We start from the raw sequence: 27,869 nt of genomic DNA, 5'->3' as shown, positions 1-27,869 counted from the left end.
TATGTTGAGATGCACCACACTGTGAGGACTAATATTTGACATTTACCAAAGGTGTCAATGCCTTGATCTTGTAATGCAAATACACGGCTCTCTTCCGCAGAATCCACTGTTTATCAACTTTGAGAAATAATTATTTCTTGCTCTCATTATTGCAAACATTGTTACAAGTTAGGTATCTAAATTTGTCGATCCACTAATTTCTTAGGCATTGATTTTGTTGTACTTTCATGACCTTATAAACAACTTAAAATAATGGCAAAATCAAACTTGAAGAAACTCCTGGCTAAAAAAAAAAGTGTGTAAAACTGGGCTACCACCAACAACTGAGTCCATTCATATCGAACAGCGCCCTCTGTTGATTAAATACAACCCCCACACGACATACACAAAGCGAAGACAGTCGTCCGTGAAAAGGAAACACGGCCTAGAAGCAATCAAGGATCGGAGACGGTGACCCTAAAATAGCTGCAAGTTACTCCATGGATACATTGAAGTTTGTGGGGGAAAAGAGACGGTAAGAATAGCTCCAGATGCATATTTGTGTTTGCATGTTTTCGTTTAGTAAAAACCATGTATCCACATGCTGCCCACTCGATCTAGTGTCACTGTCAGTGTCAGTGTCAGTGGTGTGGTGTGACATACTGCCTGCAGTAGTACACACAGTGCACCGGCAGTGCTTGTGTTTACAAAGACACTGGACACTAGTATTGGTAATTGTCAAAGACCAGTCTTCTCACTTTGTGTATCTCAACATATGCATACAAAGTAACAAACCTGGGAAAATTTGAGCTCAATTGGTCGTTGTAGTTGCGAGATAATAATGAACTAAAAAAAAACAACCTTGTCACACGAAGTTGTCAGTTGTGTGCTTTCTCAGATGCTTGATAAAATTTGAGGTCACAAAATCAAATTCGAGAAAAATTACTTCTTTCTTGAAAACTACGTTACTTCAGAGGGAGGTGTTTCTCACAGTGTTTTTTACCACCAACAGCTCCCCATTACTCGTTACCAAGTTGGATTTTATGCTATCATTATTTTGAGTAATTACCATAGTGTCCCCTGCCTCTAAGGAAAGGAGGCATGTGTTTTTTAGGGATAGCCTCACATCACATACGCAGGAGCGGAGGAACCCAGCTATCCTCTAGTAATTGTTGCTATTTTGTTGTGTCTGTTTGAAATGTATAATATGTGACATTAGTATTATACTATTATCTATATATTGTAATACTTTTACTGGTCTTTCTTTGATATTTTTCATTTTCTTTTTGTACCTTTATCCTGTAAATACATAGTTTAATGATTTTAAAGTTTTTGTGATGTATTTTGTAAGTTTTAGTATTTTTTTATATAATGAATCCAACCATATGTGGTTGCAAATAAAATGAACCTTACCTTACCTTACCTATCTCAGGCAGAGTCAGACTATTATCATGATTATTGCTGCAGCATAAACTTGACATCTAAACTGGACCCCTCAATCTCATCAATGTGAGTGTGACTCAAGCGCTAATAAAGAAAGTGAAGGCACTGGGGTGCTGTTGGTGTGGAATCTACTAAACCATGGACAGCACACCAGGTATGTTGTAATACTTAGACCCAGTTACTGCTGGGTACATGTAGGCCTACTCCTTTTTCAAAATTTGTCATAATCAGCTAAGTAATGTAGTACGAGAGATAATGACAACATTTGACAAAGTAGCACAGCGCCCCAGAGGCCCAGTACCCCTGGGTCTAGTTGTTACTGCAATTCTTGCATCTGCTAATGAACCTTCATGTATGAAAGACCTCTTGGCTTTTGCGCTGAGGTCAAATATGGCTACTGGATGAACTGCCAATGTAGCATTCAAATACGTGTGTGGTGCTCAACAGGTCTCATTGATGCATCGTTTCTTGTACTTGTTGTATACGTGCACTGCACAGTAAACACACAGGAAATTTGATTCCTGAATTGGCCCAACCAATTTGTTAATGCCTATTGACAATGGACCTATTGTTGCATTTAACCACCAAGCAAGCTCACTGAAGTATACTTTGTTGTATGAATGCTTAAATCTTTCATTTTTTGTCTCTGACAATTTGATATAATTTTCAGAGCAATGGTGTGTAGGAGATAAATGTATGGCACCTTATTCAGAAGACTCTATGTACTACAGAGCATCCATTCAGTCGATCCACACTAACCAGCGAGGCAATATCTTAGCAACTGTTCAATTCAGCGGCTTTGCAGAGGATGACAATGAACAAGTAAATGTGAGATGTTTGAAGAAGCGTCCAGCCCGACTTAAGAGAGATGGCAATGGTAAATACATTATTTGTTTTTACATTAGTTTTGGTATATCGCTGCGGTACCCGCTGCCGAAACAGGATTCAAACTACCTCTAGCTGTCGGGCAATCTCAGTATAGTCTAGTTGGTAAGACACTGCTCTAGAATTGCAGGGGCCATGGGTTCGTATCCCACCCACAATACCTGTGACAGGATTCAAACTACCTCTAGCTGTCGGGCAATCTCAGTTATAGTCTAGTTGGTAAGACACTGCTCTAGAATTGCAAGGGTCGTGGGTTCGTATCCCACCCACAATACCTGTGACAGGATTCAAACTACCTCTAGCTGTCGGGCAATCTCAGTTATAGTCTAGTTGGTAAGACACTGCTCTAGAATTGCAAGGGCCATGGGTTCGTATCCCACCCACAATACCTGTGACAGGATTCAAACTACCTCTAGCTGTCGGGCAATCTCAGTTATAGTCTAGTTGGTAAGACACTGCTCTAGAATTGCAAGGGCCATGGGTTCATATCCCACCCACAATACCTGTGACAGGATTCAAACTACCTCTAGCTGTCGGGCAATCTCAGTTATAGTCTAGTTGGTAAGACACTGCTCTAGAATTGCAAGGGCCATGGGTTCATATCCCACCCACAATACCTGTGGTATTTTTTTCACAGCTCTTGGGAAAGTACTGAGTATACAGTGCCAACATCGTTGTATGGCTAAAAACCAGGGTTTATGTTTTTACATTCAGTTACAAGGTTGTCAGTCATTAAGTTGGATGTTCTGATGCACATATTTTGTTTAGAGTTAAAAACTGTTTTGAGAATAGTCAGTATACGTGTTTATCAAGGTTATTGATTGTTTCTTTTATTACTTTATTTTCAACTCACAGGGACTGGAACATCTTCATCAGTACAAGACAAGAGTCCATTACAATATGTAAATGAAGACGATCGATTAAGGTAAATCACTTTATCTTGAGACTCGGTTAATTAATAAGGGCTTTTCCTTCTTTACTCAAAAATAATTAGGTTTTGTGAGGCAGTTGCAAGTTGATGCGGCAGCAAAAAGATGTGATCTGTTGAAGGTGAAACTAACCTTTAATCCATTGCTCTTTTTGTTTTGCTTCTAGAAAGCTAATTTTGTGCTTATTACAAGCAGCTCTATGAGATTTGGCCCAGCATGAAATGTCTTTTTGCTACAACGCCCTTGGAATTGTCTCCCTCATCAAATTTGTTCGAGGGAGTCCCTCGAAACATTTCAAAACTTTCCTGTTCAACGATTGATTGCTTACGAAAAAACGTTTCCCCATTACTAGTGCCATTGATTATTTGCTTTATTATAGTTTTTGTGTAAAGCGCTGTTGTAGAAATGCCTGCTATTATTGCAATACTTAGTTTATGAGTTATTTTTTTTTTTTTCCTTACTACATGTATCTATTTACATTTTAGGGCTAAATATGGTTAAGAAAAACTGTTTTCCCATTATTAGTAGTGCCATTATTTATTTGCTTTATTATAGTTTCATGTAAAGCGCTGTGGTAGAAATGCCTGCTAGTATTACAATACTTAATTTTTGAGTTATTCTTTTCTTTATCATCTATTTTATATTTTAGGGCTAAATATGCAGACTTGTTTGCCAGTGACGTAGATGATTCACCTTTCACCAAGAGGAGTAAACCAAGAGAACCATCCTTCTCCCCGCCTCCCTTCGTTTTATCCTCATCAGCAAGTAATGTCTCAAGGAGTACCAAGAAAAGGAAAACTCCAGTAGCAGTAGGTGGCAGAGTCAAGGAAGGTGTTGAACCATCTAAAAGGTATTTAGGTCATTCCACGTAAAATCACCCCCCTCCTCAACATCCCCAAACAAAAATGGGATTTTAAACCCCCACCATCTTCAAATTTACTCAAGTTTGGTGGAAGGGGTGATTTCGGCTCAACAAGCTGAATTTTTAAATTTGAGCTCCATCCGATATATGGTTTTCTTGCTATGGCACGTCCTTTCTCAGCGATTGAGGTTAGATCAGTGCCACCGCCAATATTCAAACAACCATAAATCGCTAACATATTGGTTGAAATCTGCCATAATTGGTCATGTAGGAACATGTTGATTTTTTGTTTACCATGGAACAATACTTTGACCTTGTGGATCACATTATTTGGAGATGGACCTCATTGAAAACTTACCCCATATTTCAGTTCTTAACAATATCAACCCATTTGGAGATATTGGGCTAATCTTGTCTTTAGGCTTTAATTTCATGTGTATTGTTCTATCCTAGGTCACCTGCAGCATTGTGTACTGAAACTACACGGGTACCGGTGATTCAAACGAGTGAGATTGGTGAAAAGGACTCCTTTGGCTCTTTTGATGAAGGTAAAGTTAAATAGGTGCTCCTGTTTATCACAAGGTTGTGAGTTTGAATCCTCCAGCTTACCACTGATTTCACAATGACTAGAATAAGTAGTGTCGTTTAGTTACTGAATCACAACTTCTTGATTTGTGTAATTCATAGTCATAGACGTTAAACCAATGTTTGTATGAGAGAGATCGGCTGTTGCCAGATAACCGTTTATATCCCTTTGTGGGAGTTTGCCAAGTTCCCCCCCCCAAAAAAAAGCCAAATATATGTAGTCTATTGTTTGTATGTTTGAAAATCAGTATTAGCCATTCCAAAGGTAGCAGCCAAGTTTACTTGAGTCTGCTTCTTGTGACCTTTGTCCTATTTCGGTTCATTGGTTGTGTGTTTGTTTGTCCATAGGTTAAGGTACAAAAGCTTTCTGCTTCACCTTACACCTAAATGTTGTGATTTACATGTATCTGCTGATTTACTATTGAATCCCTATTTCAAATCTTATGCTACTGTATTACTTTGGTAATTTCAACATATTATGTGCATTATTGTAATGAATAGCAGCATTGAAATAAATGTTACAGAATAGAAAATTGGTGATCTTCTTATTACTTTGACAAAAGAGCTTTGTTTACTGGAAGGAGGGCACAGAGAAAGCCTTATCCATTCTTCCGGGCACATAATTAGTTGTTGGAAAAGAAAAAAAACAGTCCATGTGTAACCAAATAAACCAAGTATTTCCATTAAGGAGGTATGCGATTTTGATCATCTAGAGACTATTGGAACGTGATATTTTTGTTTGATCTTTTTGCAGGTTTTAGCTCTGAAGATTTGGAGAAGCCATTTTTCCCTGGTGTATCTAGTTGTAGTGCTAAAATACCTCTAGTATTATCATCAGCTGATGCAGATACAGTCATTCAGGTAATCCAGCTGTATAGTTATTCACTAAATAATAATAATAATAATAACAATAATAATAATAGTAACAACCAGTTTTTATATAGCACTTTCATGACTGAGGGGCATCTCAAAGCGTATCCACATTATTACCCCTGGTTAAGTGACCTTAAACGTGACCTTAAACCGGAGGAGTATACAGTCTGTGCAACAAATATGCGCTACTCGGCTAAATCAACCACAAGAACCATCTCTGCCCTCACTGGTACCCATTGACCCCTGGGTGGAGAGAAGCAATTATAGTAAAGTGTCTTGCTCAGGGACACAACTGTCAAGACTCCTGAACCCACACTCTGCTGAACAGAATCCACAAGAGCTTGACCTCATGATTGTTTTTTTTTTTTTTGGTGTTGTTTATTCCCTATTATTTTGTGTAAAGTGCTTAGAGAAACACAATGTATGAAGCGTTTTATAAATTTTGTATATTATTATTATTATTTATCATATCTTTGTTTTCTTGGTGATCACCTTGTAGGTTCCTGCAACTATCAACCGTTATTTGAGAGATTACCAGAGGGAGGGAGTGAAGTTCTTGTACCAGCATTATAAGAAGGGCGAGGGCGCTATATTGGGAGATGACATGGGATTGGGAAAAACAGTCCAGGTACGACTTCTTACTTGTTGTCTTCTCTTAAAGGAACACGTTGCCTTGGATCGGTCGAGTTGGTCTTTGAAAAGCGTTGTAACCGTTTTTTATAAAATGCATATGGGTAGAAAGATGTTGCAAAAGTAGAATACAATGATCCACACAAACATGCCTCGAAATTGCGTGGTTTTCCTTTTACCTCGTCGACTAACACGTCGGCCATTTATGGGGGTCAAAATTTTGACTCCCATAAATGGCCGACCGTGTTAGTTCGCACAGTAGAAGGAAAACCACGCAATTTTTAGGCAAACTTGTGTGGATCATTGTATTCTACTTTTAAAACATCTTTCCAACCATATGCATTATATACAAAACGGTTACAAACGCTTTTGTTTTGACCAACTCGTCCGATCCAAGGCAACGTGTTCCTTTAAAGGAACGTTACAGAATTGGTGAGAAACAAAAATTGTGAAGATCACAGATTTACATGAAACGTACACTGTCTAATGATGATGATAGTAGAAAACATCCCTTGAAATATTGATGAGAAACAAATAGTCTAATTTCGAGTTTGGAGTTTATCGCTAATCGGTTTTTCTCTCGTGACCCAGATGGCCGATCAATCTCAAACCTCAACAGGTTTGTCAGTTTAAATGTATGGTGGATTACATAAAGTGCTTACACACTGCCAGCAACATTTTTGCAAGTAAAACCAATTCTGTAATGTTCCTTTAACTATGCCCTAGTATTATATATTTTAGTTGGTAGGTTCCCAGTACTGCTGTAATTTGTTTTAATATTTATATTTATTTCAACTTATCTTGTTATGTTTTGTATTGTTAGGCTATCATCCTATTTCTTATCTGTATGCCCAGGTCCTTGCCTTTCTTTGTGCTGTGCTTGGAAAGACAGGAACAAGGGAAGACTGCCAAAGACGCTTGCCAGAGTTTTTAAAGAAGGTAATGTGTTCAAATGAATCTGAACAATTTATTATTTCCATGTTGATTACAATAGAAGCTGATATTTGAAATACTAGGAAAAAAATAATATAAACTCAGACAAAATAAAAGTTTGTGAATACTCGGTAAGCCTAAGTGGTCTTTAAAGACACTGGACACTATTGGTAATTGTCAAAGACCAGTATTTTCATTTGGTGTATCTTAACATATTCATAAAATAACAAACCTTTGAAAATTTTGGCTCAATTGGTCATTGAAGTTGCGAGAGAATATAAGAAAAAAACCCCACCCCTGCCGTACAAGTTGTGTGCTCTCAGATGCCCTGAATTTGAGACCTCAGCTGAGGTCTCGTATTCAATTCAATTCAAAATTGTATAGGTTTGTTATTTTATGCATGTGTTGAGATACACCAAGCGAGAAGACTGGTCTTTGACAATTACCAACGGTATCCAGTGCCTTTAAACTTAGTAAGTTTTTAACAATGCTAGTGATTCAAAATACGGAGTGCCCCCCACATTAAAAATTAGGAAAGGCTGTCATTTGAAAAGGTTGACAAGTTTTGGGTTGTTGTGCTATGCATGTCTTGTTTTTTATGTTTATTTATTGACAGAACATATTTGTTGGTGGTACGTTGTTGAATGTTTTTCACACTATGCATGCTATGTGAGCCAAAGTCCCAAACTGCGTTTGTGGTGCTGAGTTGTGAGGGCAATGTTTTCAGTTGAGTGGTTTTGATGAATAATGACCCCTCAGGGGGTACGTTCAGACGTGGGGTTAAACTAGTCCTTAATCCAAAAGTGCTAAACTAACCCTGCGTGGGAACGCAATATTCTGGTCCGCGAGGGTTAATTTGACCCACTGAGCTGGGCTAAAATAAACCAAAAAAATTGGTGGACTAGCCTATCTTAGCCCAGGTTTTACGACCAACCCCTCGCTGCGAACCGCTGCGAGGCCCAGTAAACCATCGTTGGAACGCAACTGACCTGCTACTTCCGGTCTATTTTAGCCCAAATGACCGCGGCAACAAAGGTGACGTCATTCCACGTGTATGGATGGATCGGCAGCGAGTATTGGGTGGTGTCTGCATCTGAATATCTCCTTGCGTCTCTCCGCTGCCTTCCCTTTATGTTACCATTAAGTGTTGGAGCCCCGGTATTCCCCTTCGCCGAAAATGTTTGAAATGGACGTCGCACGAAAACAAGTTCTCATTTTTAGTAGCACTATTTAGTTTTTAAATTCACTTCTTCTGTGCGCAACGCTACTTTATGATAACGAACGGGTTTTGCTTTGAAGAAAGTGGCATCTAATCACAGCTAAGCTACACACACGGGATCGACAATATTAAGACCAAAGTTTGGGTTCGAAAACTAGGTTGTATCTGGTTCCTGCCCTCAACAACTTTACGTAACAGTTATACGAGTACCAGACTAATGTTGAATTAAAAAACAATTTTTAACGTAACATGAGAATGTGTGTAGGCTACGACTTCTCAATGACTAAGTTGTGATATATTTACAAAAGTTCACACTCGAAAACAATTTGAAGCTTTTAACAAAAACGTGTAAATGTTTCGTTCATCGCGGGCAGTGCGGAACGGAAACTTCAGCGGGCACAATAGAATCGCGTTTGTGCTGGGGCCAAGCATAGAGCAAGGGGCCAAGCAAGGATACGAAGTGATTTTGCCGTCTTTAAAGATGGGATACATGATGACCATGAGGTTTGTAGAGACGATAGCGGATCGAAACCCTGTGGAAAACGCATGGACAATGTAACAAACCGGAACCAGCAATGGTAAGGTTCGCCGATGCATGACCAAATAATCAACATCGTGGGCTAGTTTAGTCCGCTTGACCAGAATAAACTCACTGTGTGAACGCAAGCCAATTTTGGACTAAGTCATGTTTATCTTTTGGACACCCGCGGTGCTCGGATTAAGGACTAGTTTAACCCCATGTCTGAACATACCCTTGGATAAACTGTAGAGGGGGGGTACTGTAATGTTAATCACTCAGATTAAATGGTTATTGTGTGTATTGAACTGATCATGTTAAATTTCATTGTCTTTATTCAGAAACTAAAGAATTCAACTAGCCATCAGTCTACTCAGGTGTTTCTCATTATTTGCCCCAACTCAGTACTTTACAACTGGTTGGAAGAATTTGAAACATGGACTTACTGTACAGTTGGGTAAGTCTAACTTAAATATTTCACCCAGTAGCTTTAAGAACTCATTCCAGAAGATCGCCCGACAATGTCTTTTTCAAACTCCTCACCTGTGCTGCGAAACACTGTTTAGATAATATGTTGTTATTCCACACTGGCCAGCTCAATATAGAAAGCCAACCCATTTTTTATGTTAATTCAATGATATTGTCACTCACTTTAAAGTTGGAGATCACTGAAGGCGGGCTTCTTTTTTTACGAAGTTACAGTTCACTAAAACCCGGTTCATACTTCCTGCGTATGCGAATACGAAAGTAATTTGACGGAAATTTGATGTCACAACTCTGTTTTTTTTTAGTACAGCTCAACTGCTGCGAATTATTCGGTGAGAATGTGACGTCACACTCACTTGGCATTCGCCTTTGCAGCAAGTATGAACCAATGTTTACAAGTCTTACTCATGGTGGTCTCAACAAACATTGAAATCTGTTAGCTTTAGTTGAACGACATGAACTAGAGATTGTCAGGTAGGAAAACTTGATCATAATGGATTGAGGCCAGCTCCAAACAATAATGCTCAAATAAGCTTTAAGGCAGTTGAAACTACTGGTAATTGTCAAAGGCCACTTGGTGTATCTCAACGTATGCATATAATAAAAAAACTTTGAAAGTTTGAGCTCAATCGGTCATCGAACTTGGGAGATAATAAAAGAAAAAACACCCTTGTCACACAAAATTGTGTACTTTCAGATGCTTGATTTCCAGACCTCAAATTCCAAATGTGAGTCTCGAAATCAAATTCGTGGAAAATTACTTCTTTCTCAAAAACTATGTTACTTCAGAGGGAGCCACTTCTCACAATGTTTTATACTATCAACCTCTTCCCATTACTCATCACCAAGTAAGGTTTTATGCTTATAATTATTATGAAGAGAGTAATTACCAAAAGTGTCCACTGTCTTTATTATTGTAAAGTGATTTTTGGAGCTTTGCGTGGTGTGAAGAATTAGAAGAAACTGTTAATACTAAATAGTAAACTTGTGATACGTCCATGTATAATATCTCTTTTGAGGGAGTGTTGGCCGGTGCAGTCGCGACATTTCAAATAGTATACTCTGCTCTTTCTCCTGAAGACAAGCAGAGTAGACTGTTGGAAACGTTGAGATCACATTGCCACTTTTTAGAGACAATACTACCTCAAAAGAGATATTATACATAGTTGTACCCGCATGTTTACTATTTAGTATTAATAGATTTTTCTTACCTTATTGTTATTTGAATTGCAGTAAGTATCATGGACGTGAGAGACAGGAAACATTGTGGAAAGCCATGAAGGGTAAACTAGACGCTGTAATCACAAGTTATGAAACATACAGGATCTATATGGTAATATATAATCGTAGTACTTTGTTTTATTATTTTAATGTAATATTGTCCAATCAGTATCTGTTTGTAATAATCAGAAAGGCCTTTGTTCTTAAATGGTTATAAATAAGACATTTATTTCATACTCTTTTTGGAAAATAGTACAATATGAGAATTGATCACTACAAAGAAAGGTAACAAAGTCAAAAGTGCATATAAGTTTACAAAATTAATATAATGTTAATGTAGAGACACTGGAAGGGAGAGCCGGTCCTCTAATAAGGACGAGCAATCGCCAAAATACAATCAATGATACATAAATGCCAGTCAATGACAGCAAAAATATGTCAAATAAACTTCTCATGTGTAGGTTTAATGGTAAACCATTGCAAACAACACAAAAAGTTACAGCACTGTAGCACATACATTACAACATGTCAATACACAGTGCACAGTAAAAGTTCACAGAAAGGTCAAACATGTGGATTCCATGCTACACACACTGACGGACGCACTACACAAGATCTACAAATAATGCGATCCAAACATGACTCTAAAATTCACAGTAATTCAGGTATACACAGAGGATTAAAACGTAAAACAATACTCAAAGATAACTCTATAAACCTATCCCTCCCAGATAAATTGGTTTCTGGAGCATGCTCCCTATAAAAATAGAGAAATCCAGACCAAATAAAATGTGCTTTTCCAAGGAAGCTATTGAAAAAGAGAAAGATCAGGACGTGACAATCCTAAAAGTAAATATTTTATAAGTTCAACAATGGGGAAGCACTTGGCTGATCCTTACATTAATATAATACAATAAGTAAATAATTAGGGAACTCCCAATGTACAGTTTTTCCTCTTGAAATTATGTTAATTAAAAAAAAAAAAAAAAACTTTTGTGATAATAAATATTGATTGAACATTGAATTTGACAGGACTCATTGCTGAAGTTGAAGTGGGCTGGAGTCATTGTGGATGAAGTCCATAAAATCAAGGTATATTTTGTCTGTAAATACTGTCTGTCTCTAAGCTGCCATTTTGGAGTCAAATTTAAACTCACTCTCAAAATGGTGCAGCCAAGATTTATTGGTCAAGTGCATTGGGTCAACAATTAATTGTTGTATGATTGGAAATAAAACAAACAAGGAAACAAAAAAACAAAAAAACAAACAAACTCGATATTGTTACAGACATTCTTCTCGGGCTTTGATAGAACCCAAGTCTCAACACTCCTGGAGTGACAGGTCTTGATCTTCAGCTGAGCCATGCATCTGGAACTCTCTACCACTTAATCTTAGATCTTGTCTTTGTACCACAACATTCAAATCTCTTCTCAAAACTTGTCTTCTGCACAGGTTTTCAAGGACTACTTTTGTTTTGTCTGTTTTTCTTTCGCTTGGTTTTTGTTTGTACTGCGCCTTAAACACCTAGCAAGTCTTTATTATTATTAACACTGTGATATTTGTCTTTGTTTTAACATGTACAAACCAGTACATGTATGAACAATTTACAATGTACTTGATCACTGAATAGCAAGGTTTGTTATTTATAATAAGATGTGTTTATTACTCTACTGTAGGAGCCAGGGTCCCAGTTTGTTATTTATAATAAGATGTGTTTATTACTCTACTGTAGGAGCCAGGGTCCCAGTTTGTTATTTATAATAAGATGTGTTTATTACTCTACTGTAGGAGCCAGGGTCCCAGTTTGTTATTTATAATAAGATGTGTTTATTACTCTACTGTAGGAGCCATGGTCCCAGTTTGTTATTTATAATAAGATGTGTTTATTACTCTACTGTAGGAGCCAGGGTCCCAGTTTGTTATTTATAATAAGATGTGTTTATTACTCTACTGTAGGAGCCAGGGTCCCAGATCACTAAAGCTTTGAAGGACATCAATACAATGTGTCGCTATGGTTTGACGGGAACAGCTCTGCAGAATAAAGTATCTGAGCTATGGTGTGTTCTCGACTGGTAAGTAATAATAATAATAATAATAATAATAAGACTTGTAATGCGCACATATCCACCCTGCTGGGTGTTCAAGGCGCAGTAAAACCAAAACAAGACAAAAACAAAACACAACACAAAGAAAAACAGACACAACAAAATTAGTCATTGAAAACCTGTGACATAAGATAAGTTTTGAGAAGAGAATTGAATTTTGCGGTACAAACACAAGATCGAAGATTAAGTGGTAGAGAATTCCAGATGCGTGGCGCAGCTGAAGAAAAAGACCTGTCACTCCATGAGTGTCGAGTGTATCATTAGTTTGCATAACATTAATCATTGAAATCACTTTTTTTTAGTAAATTAATTTCCATCCTCTAGTTTTTAAACTAATACACCGCACAACCAGCCTTTGAAATATTTTGCCAGGATTTTGTGCATAATCGTTTTACGCAGCATGCAGCATCAGAGTCCCTTTCTTCAGAAGATGATCAGAGTATACTGATCAAAATGTCAAAACCAACGGTTGTTTTAAGATTCACCCCAACTCATTTAGGAATTATCATTACATGGTGTTGCCGCAAACCTTTACTTTGTCATATGTTCACCATGCAAAGTTACAAATCCTACCCATAGTTGTATACTTGCTTCGTATTTTAATTTCACCAAACGTAATGTACAAAAGAACTTTTGGAAGTCTTGAATTACTTCAAAAACTCTTTGATTGAGGACTGATACTGGTATTCACTTTATAATGATTGAGATTTCAGATTGTTGATTGATTGTTATTATGTATTGTGGTATCTTTTGAAACACCTTGTAGTCACATCCTTCACAATTCACATTCTCAGCTTGAGTCAGGATCATTAGCTTCCCAAACTATTATGCCCTACTATTATGAATATTATTATTACCAGTTTGTTAATTTCAGGGCCATCCCAAACAGTTTGGGTTCATGGGCGAACTTCAAAGATAAGTTTGAAGTTCCTATTTCCAAGGGCCAAAAGTTTGATGCCAGCAAACGGGAGTTAGCTGAGAGTAGAAAAGGTTGGTACAGACTGTATCAGATCTCTTCTAATAAACATGTGCAACTGAAAATGAAAACCATGTTTGTGGTTGATTGTTTAGTGCAAATGAATCAGTACTATTCCTCTCTTAATACTTAAAAATGACGTCATAATTCTTATCCAAAATGAGGCTATGGACGCATGTTCCCCATCACTTGCAGTGGCTGCGCCCATCGCTTTGTTTTGAGTTAGCATTGTGACGTACCTCATGCATAAATACTAAGAGAGGCATATGATGTCTGTTTAGAGATATTTTGTTTGATATCATGAACTAGCGCTTATTTATTTAGGACATTGGCTTTTTAGTATTTGAGCAGTTGTGACCCATAAACCTTTTTCAGTTCCTACAAAGGTTGTCGGATAATTAAGAGCTCCAAACTCAAGCTCTTGTGATTCTGTTTAGCAGAGTGTGGGTTTTGAAGTCATGACACTTGTTTCCCAGAGTGATATACAGCACCTGTACACAATGCAAAGTTTCAAATCTTACGTATTTGTTTCTGATGTTGGTTTCTTTCTAGTATCTGAGCAGTTTGCTGAGCTGAGGGATCTAATGATGATACGTCGCACTAAAGACTTGATCAGTTACCAACTACCCCAAAAAGGTAATCCAATTTCTGCTTTTAAAAAGATTTGCATTTCCATACTATCATGCAAAAATAATGACAATAGCATGTTCTACGGAGAAGAAAAAATAGCACTAAGAGTACTGGACGCCTTTGGTGTTCCATGTCATAAATGACTAATAATAATTGAATAAATCTGTTGAACATTTTGGGGTGTCGTGGCCAAGTGGATAAGAGCATCAGACTCAAGGTCTGGTGGTTAATCAGGATGCGGGTTTGAATTCCTGTGTTCACACTTGTGTCCTTGAGCAAGACACTTAACCATTGCTTCTCTCCAACCTGGGTTAGGGCAGAGATGGTTTATGTGAATGATTAGCTTGGAGCGCAGTAACTTACAGCACCGGCTGTATATTCCCCAGGGAGGTGATGGTTTAAGGAATGATTTAATGCTCAATGACCAATAATGATGGAAATGTTTTGAGACGCTCTTTGAGCTGTGATAAAGTACTATATAAAAATCAATTACTGTTTTTATTATTTGATGATTGAACTTCTGTTATGTTTGTGTATTGATAGATGAGAAAGTAGTATTCTGCAAGTTATCTGAGCTTCAGTTGAGTGTGTACAAGGCGCTGTTGGAATCTGATGATATGCAGTTAATACTCAAACAGAAGGATATATGTGATTGTGGCAGTCGCTTAATACGGGTCAAATGCTGCTACAGGGTAAGATGATAATGATCAACTATTAGTATACTTTAATGGTCAATTCAATGATGGCTTGCTTTTTGGTATATTGTTGGTACACCTTCACTCAGGTTCGTCTGTCCTTGTTCTTCCTTGTCTTTGTCTTTGTGTGTCTTATATGCAGTGTTAGTCTGTCAATAGGTTAGGGTACAAAAGCCAAGGCTTCACCCAGTTCTAAGATTTGTCTGATTTGTAAATAAGGTTAACTACTGTTTGTAACTGTCACTGTTAGTATTATGAAACACCATTTATGTATTTTACCATGTGAGGACAATACCAAAATAAATGTTTTATTGAAATGCATTGAGTTGATTTACAATTGCTGCCGGATGATATTAATAAGGCCTTGAAGTGAATGTTTAATAGCATCATCTTATTATCACTCTCGTGGTGTCCCATTTGGATTGCTATGCTTTGGATTGCTTGTGGTTCTACTACAAGCAAAAAGTGTTGCTATGAGTACTTTGTGACACATAATGTGTATCAATTATGTTGATTTTAAGGCTGTTGTCCAGTCTGCTCTGGGTTGGCCTGCTTTCTCCATATGGCTCTTCTCCATTTGGCCCTGTCCAGAGGGTCCCTTGCATGGTAGTTGCATGTCAATCATCACAGAGCTCTGCCACGCCTTGCGCAGACAACCAACGGGTGTGGGTCCACCCACAATTACATTGGTACACCTCTTGACCCATCCAGCTAGCATCCTCCTTGATCTCCACATGACCAAACCACCTCAGCTTGTGCCTCCTCAATACGGTGCTGATCCCCTCCACTCCTCTCCTCTCCTCCTCAGCTCCTCACTTGACAGCCTGTCAGCCAGTATCTCAATTCTAAATCATTTAAGCTCTCATCACTACTTTTTCAATGCAGTATAATCCCGATGGAGAAAAAGTCAAGTCCTTAACTTTGACATTCATGAGTCTACTCATCAAGGTTTCCAATCACATCGCTTTACTCACACCAGATGTTAGCATGTCTAACAAACAACGGCAGCGAGCTAAGAAGTATTGTGACATTGCATTCGCACGCCACCCTCAATTCGTTACATTGAGTAGAGAAGCGAGGTTCCGCACTTTATCTGATCCCTCATACTGCGGTAAGATGCAGGTAAGTCTACTATCTCTGTTCTGTTTAAATATGAAGTTACAGATACAATACTGTACAAAAAGGCATTTACTGCTATTTCATTTAGATCACAGCAGTTAATGAAGCACATGACTCAAGAAAAATTAAGGAATTATGGAAAGGGAAAACAAATGAACATGGCACAAGAGGTATCATTGAGTAAAAAGTTGGGATTTGAGGCCTTTCTTGAACATCTAAAGCGATGTTGCTGAGCGCAGATGTGTCCAGATTATTGGGGAGTCCCAAATGAAAATCACTTTACAGCAGCAGATTGTACAGGGCGCTGGCAAACTTTGTAATGAGTAAGTCGGTGATTATCCATTGATGAATGTAAGCAAGTACGTGCTGGTTTGTATAGAGACAGACTGGAAATTACATTTTTATGATGCTGAGTTTCTAAGGGAGTTCACATAAATGGACCGGTTTCAAAATACTTGACTTGAGTGACTTGGACCCTAGTAAATATTCTTAGCAAGTTTGTGCTTGTAGATGATGGGGTACGCTAGGTAAGGATTAAGGATGATAGGGCCTTTTCCATTGCTTCTCCCTGGTTATGGAATAGTCTATCCCATCTTAACAAGGAACTTCAACAGTGTCCCAGCCTTTAAACTGACCCTCAAGACCCACCTTTCGCCCCTAGTCTGTAGCTGGTCAACAGTGTCTTCGTACTGTCTTATTTTTTTTCTTTCTTCAGCACCTTGTATCCTCTGGCAATTTATCGCCTTATAAATACACTGATTTATATTATTATCAATTCAATTCAGTAAGACATTTATCTCATATTGACATCCTCAATGATCGTGATACAATTTGTGCAAGGACAATTTCAAACATTAGTTTGCAACAGAACCAAACAATTTATAGTAGGTAAGCGTATAATGAATGGACTGTAATCAAAAACACTTTGTATGTCAATATGGAGGAAACAATGTGAAGCTAGCTTTTGTACCTTTCCCTAGAAAACCGGACATTACTACAAACCAACAATAACTAGACAAAGACAGGACAATACAATAGGGTGAGACTCGATACAATGTAATGATTGGCTTAACAAATTATATAATAAAATAAAACAAGATAAACAAATTCCAATAGGTAACTATCGATAATCCATTTGTTCAGTTTTTTAGCAAACAAAATGAGGGACCTCACGGTGATATTTACTATGTTAGAATGTCAGTTACACCTGGCCATGTAAGAACTAAATGATTTTGTTTGTGTTTATTTGTTGACAGATCTTAGAGAAGCTTCTTGGAGTGTTCAAGCAAGAAGGAAGCAAGGTTCTACTCTTCTCTTATTATACACAACTACTCAACATCATTGAGATGTACTTGAAGACAACTGATTATGAATACAGAAGACTTGATGGCAAAACAGCGATGTATGACAGACAGAGATATGTCCATGAGTTTAATGCAGACGCTAATATATTCCTGTTCCTCATCTCAACCAAGTAGGTTTGCAACCAGATTAATTGTTGTTTTAGGTTTTAAAAACCAATTGTATGGCTTTAACCAGGGGCTGAGTTTTCACGGTTGTAACTAATGTCTGTTTCCAGAAGAAAATATAGACAATTACATATAGTACAGTGTAAAGCAAAAATGTCATTAAGTAACAATAGACATAAATGTAATAAATAGAGTATGGGACAGTTGTGAAGCTTGTGGAAAAACAACAGCTAGACAGACAAAGAAACAAAACAAACAGACAGACATACAATGGACAACGAACATATGACAAATAAGTGGATTTTGGGGAAGTGTAACTTTAGGATGTGAAATAACTGATGACATTTGTTATTGCAGAGCTGGTGGTCTTGGTCTTAATCTCACGGGTGCAAATGTAGTCGTCATCTTTGATCCAAACTGGAATCCGACCTATGACCTCCAGGCTCAGGATAGAGCATATCGTATTGGTCAGCATCGTGATGTCAGAGTGTTTAGACTTATATCTACTGGATCAATTGAGGAAAATATGTATCTCCGACAGATTTATAAACAGGTCAGTAGTTGCTACATCTATCAAAATACAGGAACCTTGGTAGCCCCTGGTTCAAATTCCTGACTGGAGTCTTGATAGCCCCTGGTTCGAATCCCTTACTGGAGCCTTCGTAGCCCCTGGTTCAAATCCCAGCAGAGCCTTGGTAGCCCCTGGTTCGAATCCCTGACTGGAGCCTTGATATCCCCTGGTTCAAATCCCTGACTGGAGCCTTGGTAGCCCCTGGTTCAAATCCCAGACTGGAGCCTTGGTAGCCCCTGGTTCTAATCCCAGACGGAGCCTTGATAGCCCCTGGTTCGAATCCCTGAGTGGAGCCTTGGTAGCCCCTGGTTCTAATTCCTGACAGGAGCCTTGGTAGCCCCTGGTTCTAATCCCTGACGGGAGCCTTGATTGCCCCTGGTTGAAATCCCAGATGGAGCTATGGTAGCCCCTGGTTCTAATCCCTGACTGGAGCCTTGACATCCCCTGGTTGAAATCCCAGACGGAGCCTTGGTAGCCCCTGGTTCGAATCCCTGACTGGAGCCTTGATAGCCCATGGTTCTAATCCCAGACGGAGCCTTAATAGCCCCTGGTTCAAATCCCTGACGGGAGCCTTGGTAGCCCCTGGTTCTAATCCCTGACGGGAGCCTTGATAGCCCTTGGTTCTAATCCCTGACGGGAGCCTTGATATCCCCTGGTTGAAATCCCAGACGGGAGCCTTGATTGCCCCTGGTTCAAATCCCAGATGGAGCTATGGTAGCCCCTGGTTCTAATCCCTGACTGGAGCCTTGATATCCCCTGGTTGAAATCCCAGACGGAGCCTTGGTAGCCCCTGGTTCGAATCCCTGACTGGAGCCTTGATAGCCCCTGGTTCTAATCCCAGACGGAGCCTTGATAGCCCCTGGTTCAAATCCCTGACGGGAGCCTTGGTAGCCCCTGGTTCTAATCCCTGACTGGAGCCTTGATAGCCCCTGGTTCAAATCCCTGACGGGAGCCTTGGTAGCCCCTGGTTCTAATCCCAGATGGAGCTATGGTAGCCCCTGGTTCTAATCCCTGACTGGAGCCTTGATATCCCCTGGTTGAAATCCCAGACGGAGCCTTGGTAGCCCCTGGTTCGAATCCCAGACGGAGCCTTGATAGCCCCTGGTTCAAATCCCTGACGGGAGCCTTGGTAGCCCCTGGTTCTAATCCCTGACTGGAGCCTTGATAGCCCCTGGTTCAAATCCCTGAAGGGGGCCTTGGTAGCCCCTGGTTCTAATCCCTGACGGGAGCCTTGATAGCCCCTGGTTCTAATCCCTGACGGGAGCCTTGATAGCCCCTGGTTCTAATCCCTGACGGGAGCCTTGATAGCCCCTGGTTCTAATCCCTGACGGGAGCCTTGATAGCCCCTGGTTCTAATCCCTGACGGGAGCCTTGATAGCCCCTGGTTCTAATCCCTGACGGGAGCCTTGATAGCCCCTGGTTCAAATTCCAGACGGAGCCTTGATAGCCCCTGGTTCTAATCCCTGACGGAGCCTCGATAGCCCCTGGTTCTAATCCCTGACGGGAGCCTTGATTGCCCCTGGTTCAAATCCCAGACAGGAGCCTTAGTAGCCCCTGGTTCTAATCCCTGACTGGAGCCTTGATATTCCCTGGTTGAAATCCCAGACGGAGCCTCGATAGCCCCTGGTTCAAATCCCAGACTGGAGCCTTGGTTGCCCCTGGTTCTAATCCCTGACTGGGGCCTTGGTAGCCATCGACAGGGAAATATATTTAAACATCATAGCAAAATACTATTAATAAAACACAAAGAAAGCAAAGTGATATATGTTACTTCTTTAGATAACTGAAATAAAAATAAAATGAAAGTATTTTTTTCCTTCTTCTTTTTCAGCAATTGGCCAGTGCTGCAGTGACATCAGAAAACCCTATGAGGTATTTTACTGCTGTAGCTGGTGATAAGAAGCAGCAAGGAGAACTCTTTGGTCTGCAAAATATGTTTGCATTTAGGGCAGATACATCCTGCTTAACAAAAGATTTAATACAGGTGAGAGAAAAACCATTATTGTATCATTTGTCCATCGATTGACACTGAACTTTACACCGCTTGAACATAATGATAGTAGAAAGCTCACCTTAAAGTATTACTTGCTGAGGTGCTGTGGTTTTTGAGAAATGAGTAAAATAATGTCTCGAAAATATGTTTTTACACGCTCAAATAATTTCAGTGATCTGTCTACCGCAAAAGAGGCACGATGGGTTCTAGGCTCAACAATGTGTTGTGAAAAGGAGGTTGATGATCGAAGTCGTGTTTGTTGAGAAATTACTGGAGTATGTTTGTGATGTAAAAGGGAGCTCAATTCCATTGTGCTTTAAAATTTTAATATAGAAGTTGTGATACACAAAGTGTGGGCCTTGGACAATACTGTTTACCAAAAGTGTCCAATTTCTCTAAACATAAGAATGATGTACTTGTAGCTGATTATTTGCGTGATTGGATCCATTGTAATTTACTCAATAATAATAATAATAATAATAATAATAATAATAATAATAATAAAAATAATCGTTTTTTATTTAGCGCTTTATACACCATGTCTCAAAGCACTGCCAACATTATTACCCTGATCACTGGCCTTTTTATTTCTTAAATCGTCTCAGCTCCAGAGGTATACAGCCTGTGCTGCCAAATATGACATTTTAATTCATCCATGTAACTTTTTTAAGGTGTTTAATTATTCACGGATCATCATCAAAATTACAAAACTTGTGATAAAATAACCATGTTAACTTTCCAAATGTGCAATTTTTTTTCTTGACAGCGCCATGCTAAGACTGAGTTGGGACTAACCATGGTCAAGTACATTCCCCCTACACATACAGAATATCGTACTTCAAAGGTATGTACATGTAATGTGATGAATCTGTTCAAAGAGAGCAGATTTGCTTTTTTCATTTATTTTTTGTCTTTAATTGTGTTCAGTGTAGCAATTAAAGGTTCATAAAAAGTCTTACATTTGACTTTTTAGTGTGTAGAAACCTTAAAATGTCAACTGTAGAGAGGCAGTCTGTCATGTAGCATTTAAAATTCTATAATTTTTGTTTAATCATACCAGTCAAAACTTGTCTCCAGCCTTATTTTACTGATTTAATACAATATTATGGAGTTATACGATGTGTGCAATCTAAGTTCCTTTGTTATCATTAATATTAATTTCTTCTACTAAAATTTGTTTTCTTTGCTGTTTTTAGCAGTCACAAAACTTCAGTAAGGATGACAAATCAGACAGTGATGATGCACAAAGTAACCATAGCAACCAAGACGTAACAACATGTGATATGAATATTCATGATGATCACGGTGTAGCATCTCAGATTACGAGCGACAGTAACTCTAGTACCGATAACGATGATGATGACACAAGAAATAAACGACAATCATTACCAGTCAAGAAATGGGCTATTACAGCTCACTCAACGAGAACCCCATCCACTGAGTCACGCCACTATGGAGAAAGTAAAGCTAGAAAACCTACATCTCAAGAGAAACCAAACCAAGAATGGATTTTGTCTGAATCTAGTTCAGAAGAAGAAGATGTAATCAGAGAGAAGAGAGTAAGAGGCAAAGCCATCCTTCATAAAGATTGGACTGTTGAACGACGTGCTAAAGGTCAACCCAACGATGATGTCAACAAACATTGTGTCAAAGGCCAAATGAACAATATCAAGAAATCAAAGCCAAGGATCTTAGCTATGAAGCATGACAGAAGGTCAAAGAGCACCAGGTCACATGACAGACCACCCACGTCAGATAAACTGAGAAATGAAGATGCAGTTAATGATATTTTCAGTGAGTATTTTGGTTGTTGTTGCTAGTCAAGAGTATGTTCATCAATGCTGACTTATTATAGTAACTGGTTTTGTTTGTACTTGTATTTCCTAAAACCTTTTCAAGTACAGTGCATAAAAATATGATTCACATGTATTGGGTGATTTAAGTCAATTCAATTCAATTTATTTATTTCATCACAGTTTACAAGTAAAAAGTGAAAATTGTTTTCCCTGTGTGCACTAAAAAGATTAAAATTTGATACTTATAGAAAAACAAAAAACATTACATTTTAAAAACACAGAATTAATTACAAAAATTAATATAGTAACAAATAGGCTAGTTCAAGTTTTACAAAGAGAGAAACTTTATCAAAATCTATATTAGTTTATATTAATAATAATAAAAATAGTGGCTTCTTTATATAGCGTTCATATCCGTCGCTCAGTGACGCTCGAGGTACTTCAACATTCCATGTTTTCCTGCCTGGTGCATGGGACAACATTTATGAGACCTGCGTGCAATATGCAGCCAATCAAACTAGGAACACTGGGCCATCCCCTTCTCTTTTGATAAATGCACCGGATTCTTTTAGGTGTGTTTTACACAACACACAGGACCAACAGCTCTACGTCCATAATAATGAAAGAAAAACACCTTTGTCACACGAAGTTGTGTGCGTTTTGATGGCTGATTTCGAGACCTCAAGTTCTAAATCTGAGGTCTCAAAACCAAATTCGTGGGAAATTACTTCTTTCTTGAAAACTATGGCACTTCAGAGAGAGCCTTTTCTCACAATGTTGTATACCATCAAACTCTCCCCATTACTCATTACCAAGAAAGGTTTTATGCTAATAGTTATTTTGAGTTATTACCAATAGTGTCCACTGCCTTTAATTATTTTGTGTATTTCATTAATTGGATCATTACAGAGGAATGTGGAGTTGATTTCATTCATTCTAACCTCAAGATAGTTGGGGGTAGTAGAGTAGAGGACCATGTATCAAACATTGCTGTCAGGGATGTGTATGAGTTATTTCAAAACTCACAACAACCGGCTAATTACAATGTACCAACATTACAAGAGGTAAGAAGTTTTAGATGGTAAATAACTGGCAAATATTTAGCAAATTAAGTTTCACAATCAATAAAATAACTGTTAGTGTGTTTCGATTCTTTATTATTGATTGCACTAGAGTTGGACAAATCTTTCTGCACAATAGAAATAATGATAACGTAATGGTAATAACGTTTTTACATAGCGCTTTTCACACTCGAAGGGCGTCCCAAGCGCTTCCATGACACGGGCTTTAATTCATTACTTAAACCATCTGAACTCCCTGGGGAGTATACAGCATGTGCAACAAATTCACACTACTGAACTAAATCAATCACAAACACCATCTCTGCCCTCACAGGGACCCATTTACCTCTGGGTAGTGAGAAGCATGTTGTTGAGTGTCTTGCTCGGGGACACAAGTGTCATGAATCTCGAACCCACACTCTGCTGAACAGAATCACAAGAGCCTGAGTTAGGTGCTCTTATCCGCTTGCCTATGATGCCCCGCGACATCACAAACTCAATGATAGCCCTCTCTGGGGTCAAAAGAAGACCAATCACTGGCTGAGAGATGTGCACAGTGCGCACACGCATGCTCATTTTCGTTATTTTACCTCAGCCATGGTGGTGTAATGCAAGTGGTCTTTAGCTGAAAAAAAAGTTATATCCAATGCAAATTACATATATAACTTTTTAATTTTTGTATGCAAGTTGGCCCCAAACAAGTCTAAAAGCCACTCTTGGTATGGGGCCACAGGAAGAAAAATCATTGATTGTGAAAAAAACTCGAGGGAAATGAAGGTAGGAATTGGTTTTTACTGCGCCTTGAACACCCAGCAGGGTGGGTTTGTGCACATTATAAGTTTGTATTATTATCATTATTATTAGTGAATACCAGGCGAGCTAATTAAGGGTTGGTTTGTGAACTCGGGGGGGGGGGGGGGGGGGGGGGGGGTACGCCTTAATAAACCAAGTAAATTCCTTTTTCTTAATTTCCGTTTGATATGTTGTTTTCTTTGACAGTCAGCACCACAGACTTCTTCTCAAGAGAGTTACCCTTCCAGCCAATCAAATAGAGCACTCCAAGAATACTTGCTTGGCCAATCACAGCAAGGCACTTATAAAATGAATGGAACAACAGTTCTGTTTGGTCAGACACCCAGAGGAATCAGGAGGTATGATATTAAAACTTAAAGGTTAAGCCTTAAATCTTAAAGGTACTGGACACTGTACACTATTGGTAATTGTCAAAGACCAGTCTTCTCACTTGGTGTATTTCAACAAATGCACAAAATTACAGACCTGTGAAAATTTTTACTCAATTGGTCGTCCAAGTTGCGAGAGAATAGCGAAAGAAAAAACACTCTTGTTGCACAATTGATTTGCTTTCAGATGCTCAAATTCAATTCAAATATTTTAGTGAGAAATTACTTCTTTCTCAAAAACTATATTACTTCAGAGGGAGCCGTTTCTCACAATGTTTTATAATATCAACAACTCTCCATTGCTTGTTACGAAGTATGTTTTTGTGCTTTAAATTATTTTGAGTAATTACCAATAGTGTGCACTGTCTTTAACTAGTATGTGGCTTTGAAGTTAAGTAGTGACACTGTGACACATTGTACCATGACCCCCCTCCCGCCGGTGAGCAAAAAGGAGGGATAAGAATACACAACTTGTGATTTTTACTCGAACCTTTACTGTTCGTTCACTTCTGACACTATAAAATCCATGTCAGTGAGCGGCTGCTGGCAGAACAGTATGTGGATCCGTTTGACATAACGTACCACCAGAATTTACTATTTTAGAGCAATAAATACTTTAATAAACGGTGGATTTCCTTTAGAAATGTGAAACAGCAGGCAGATTTATATGCTTGGACAGCTTCTCTTCACATGAAACAAAGATATTATGTTTATTCAACTTCCATCCGGGTATACATTATCAAGGGGGCAAATTATCAATATTGTGTTTTATTTAGTGAAATTATACTAGGTGTGACTATTGAAGTGTGGTGATGACACACCAGGGTTCACAGTTAACGGCTGTCAAGGATAATGGATGGCGCAGTGTTTAGAGGAGTCCTACTAGTGGCGCAAGCCCTTGGGATATCGGTCTCTGTGTATTGGGTTGGTCCTTAACCCAAACAGATCCCAAGTTCCGGCCTTACAACAATTTCCTTAAATAGTCCTTAAAGGATCCGATGATCCAATCCAGTCCTACCTCCTCCAGTCGTCCACTGTTCCTCTTGGTGAGATTTTGTTCATGGTCCTTGTTCTTTGGGGTCCCTCCCTAGTCCAACTCTCAGATTTTGGTAAAACATGCCCTTTTTATGCTTTACTAAGCCCCTCCGATGATCACTGCTACATTAACAAACCTCCCCTATTGGGCTAAAACAATGTGTAAAGAAAACGTGTTACACAACATAGAAGTACAGTGGCTTAAAGCATAAACAATACACAACTTGTACAAACTAAATATCCATGACCTTCCAACATCACTGAACCCTGTACACACGATATAAAGATACACCATAAAACCACCAATGGGGGGGGGGGGGGGGGGGCAACTCCAGTTTGAGAAATTGATATGCTGGAAACCCCAAATAGCCTAGGGCAATGGATCACTGTCTGGGGGAAATAGGTTCACCCAATAATGTTGACATTGCAATTACCACAATTGCCCATTGGAGTTAAACCAGTGATGAGGGCAATCTACTTATTTTTGCTAGTGGGAAATATACAAAATGTCATGATGTATGCATAGCTCATAGACGCGGAAAATAACCATTACAAAACTGACTGTCTTGTTTTTAACACGTTCTTCTAAATTATGTGTTTCAGCCAAATGTAGTTCACATTCTAAAATAATGTGTATATTATGTCTATAATATTCAAGTATGTAAGTTATGTAATTCCATTAGTGAAAATGTGCCTTATTGCCTATATAATCATTCATTGTTATATCCTTCTTAAAGATGATTCCATTTTATTTTCTGTATACAGATGTCATTTTGAAGCAATGGCTAAGACACTGAACTACTCGTCTAGTAGGGACTTTGCCAACTTCGTCTTGTCTTTATCATCAGAACAATATTCAATATTGTTGAAGGACTATTACAGCACAAAGCATCCATGCCTGGACCTAAATAAGCTTTACGATCCGCCTGAATCAGCATCAGACAATCAGGTCCAACCTCCTTCCAATCTAAGGAAACCAACAGACTGTAAAGCGTCACCAAAACCTGCAAAGATTCTCAGAAAGAAAAAGGTAACATCAAGTTTCGAGGACGACGAAGGATGCGAGTCTGAGAGTTTGAGTGAAGAGGAGGAAAGGAAGCAGTGTAAGCAAACCCCAAAACATGAGAAAGTGGTGCATCGGACCAAAGGAACTAAAACTAAAGTAACTGTGGAGCATTATGTCAAGACACCAGGACCCTCAACTGTACATGAACAGACAAGTAAAACAAGACCAAAGCCATCTGGGGAATACGTTGAAGCTACTGATGACTCGTTAGAGGTTGATCAATGTACATCGTCAAGCAAGAATCCCTCACGTATTCTGCATCAAGAAGAAAATCTCTCCTTCTTGGATGATATCTTTATCTTAGATCAATCCAAGAAACGTTGCAAACCCCCTCCAAAGAATAAATCACCACGGATACCAAAGAAGAAGACAACTGTTGATGATACTTTTTCAGACAGTGATATTGAGATGGAAGCTATTAAAGGTAATCAAGTACCAGATTCATTATCAGAGTGTGATCAGCTCACAAATACATCAAACTCAACTGGGTCTCTTTGGAAGCGTAACTCTAAGTTTACTACCAGACAGTCCATGCTTGATCAGGTAACTACAGAAGCCAACCTAGAAAACAGACCAGTCTATGAAAAGTATGCTGCATCTTTTGTACAGAATAAGAGGTATAATAAGAGAGATTCGAGTAAAAGACGTAATGTTAGCATCGCAGAGACTCTTACTGAAGAGGATAACTGCAGAGAGGCACAGAAGTTACACTAAGTATGCCCTGTGTAGCTGAGACATTATCATCTTAAAGACACTGGACACTATTGGTTATTGTCAAAGACCAGTCTTATCACTTGGTGGTTCTCAACATATGCATGAAATAACACTTGTGAACATTTTGAGCTCAATTGGTCGTCGAAGTTGTGAGATAATAAGGAAAAAAAAATCACCCTTGTCACACAAAGTTGCTTGCTTTTAGATGCTTGAGACCTCAAAATCTAATTCCAAGGTTTCAAAATCAAATTCGTTAATAATAATAATAATAACAAGTTCTTATATAGCGCATTTCACAATAAACCGAATCAATGCGCTTTACATTAGTCCCCTGGTCATTGGGCCAATAAACATCCTTTAATCTTTCTCAGCTCCCATTTAGGGAGTATACAGCCCCGAGCTGCCGTGGCGCCCTGAAAGCTTTTCATTCACAATATCAACCTCTACCCTCGCAGGTACCCATTTATACCCCTGGGGTGAAGAGAAGCAAATATAGTAAAGTATCTTGCTCAAGGACACAAGTGTCACGACCGGGATTCGAACCCACAAAACTTGAATTCGATGCTCTTAACCACTCGGCCGCGACACTCTACAAATTACTTCTTTCTTGAAAACTTACTTACTTCATAGGGAGTCGTTTCTCACAATGTTTTATGCTATTAACAGTTCTCTATTGCCTGTTACCAAGAAAGGTTTTATGCGTATAATTATTTTGAGTAATACCGATAGTGTCCACTGCCTTTGAACATGAAAAAGTTAAATTGGAAATAGCAGGCAGTCCTGATATGGTAATTCTTATTTATGACATTTAATACGTGTATTTTATTTCACATTTATATTCTGTGTTATTAAAGACAATGGACACTACTGGTAATTGTCAAAGACCAGTCTTCTTA

At 38.8% G+C, this 27,869-nt stretch overlaps 1 protein-coding gene across 3 annotated transcripts; it reads left to right on the top strand.

Moving 5' to 3' along the window:
- The first annotated feature begins 393 nt into the window (after window positions 1-393).
- LOC139946106 (DNA excision repair protein ERCC-6-like 2) lies at window positions 394-27,840 on the top strand. 3 transcript variants are annotated; one of them, XM_071943711.1, is made up of 25 exons: window positions 394-514; window positions 1,412-1,576; window positions 2,093-2,299; window positions 3,163-3,232; window positions 3,886-4,086; window positions 4,552-4,646; window positions 5,438-5,544; window positions 6,056-6,184; window positions 7,042-7,125; window positions 9,197-9,312; window positions 10,575-10,674; window positions 11,595-11,654; window positions 12,519-12,634; window positions 13,542-13,657; window positions 14,196-14,279; window positions 14,817-14,965; window positions 15,854-16,090; window positions 17,344-17,561; window positions 17,914-18,109; window positions 19,959-20,111; window positions 20,887-20,964; window positions 21,320-21,914; window positions 22,826-22,980; window positions 23,977-24,128; window positions 25,959-27,840. In XM_071943711.1, exons 2-25 carry the CDS (start codon window positions 1,561-1,563, stop codon window positions 26,971-26,973), a joined length of 4,449 nt encoding a protein of 1,482 aa, XP_071799812.1. In that variant the 5' UTR covers window positions 394-514; window positions 1,412-1,560; the 3' UTR covers window positions 26,974-27,840. The 3 variants fall into 3 exon arrangements, with proteins under 3 accessions (XP_071799812.1, XP_071799809.1, XP_071799811.1); XM_071943708.1 differs by having other exon boundaries at window positions 21,317-21,914; XM_071943710.1 differs by having other exon boundaries at window positions 409-514; window positions 1,447-1,576; window positions 21,317-21,914.
- The last annotated feature ends 29 nt before the right edge of the window (window positions 27,841-27,869 follow it).

Source organism: Asterias amurensis, chromosome 13, assembly GCF_032118995.1.
Source record: "Asterias amurensis chromosome 13, ASM3211899v1".
Lineage (NCBI taxonomy): Eukaryota > Metazoa > Echinodermata > Asteroidea > Forcipulatida > Asteriidae > Asterias > Asterias amurensis.
The sequence above is the reverse complement of the archived record's forward strand: the minus strand, read 5'-3'. Positions and strand labels throughout refer to the sequence as shown.

Bases quoted from the DNA above. Each gene is read 5' to 3' on its own strand.
- LOC139946106 (XM_071943708.1), top strand. The intron at 7,126-9,196 runs GTAATGTGTTCA...GTCTTTATTCAG, and splicing joins TGCCAGAGTTTTTAAAGAAG to AAACTAAAGAATTCAACTAG. The intron at 14,280-14,816 runs GTAATCCAATTT...GTGTATTGATAG, and splicing joins TTACCAACTACCCCAAAAAG to ATGAGAAAGTAGTATTCTGC.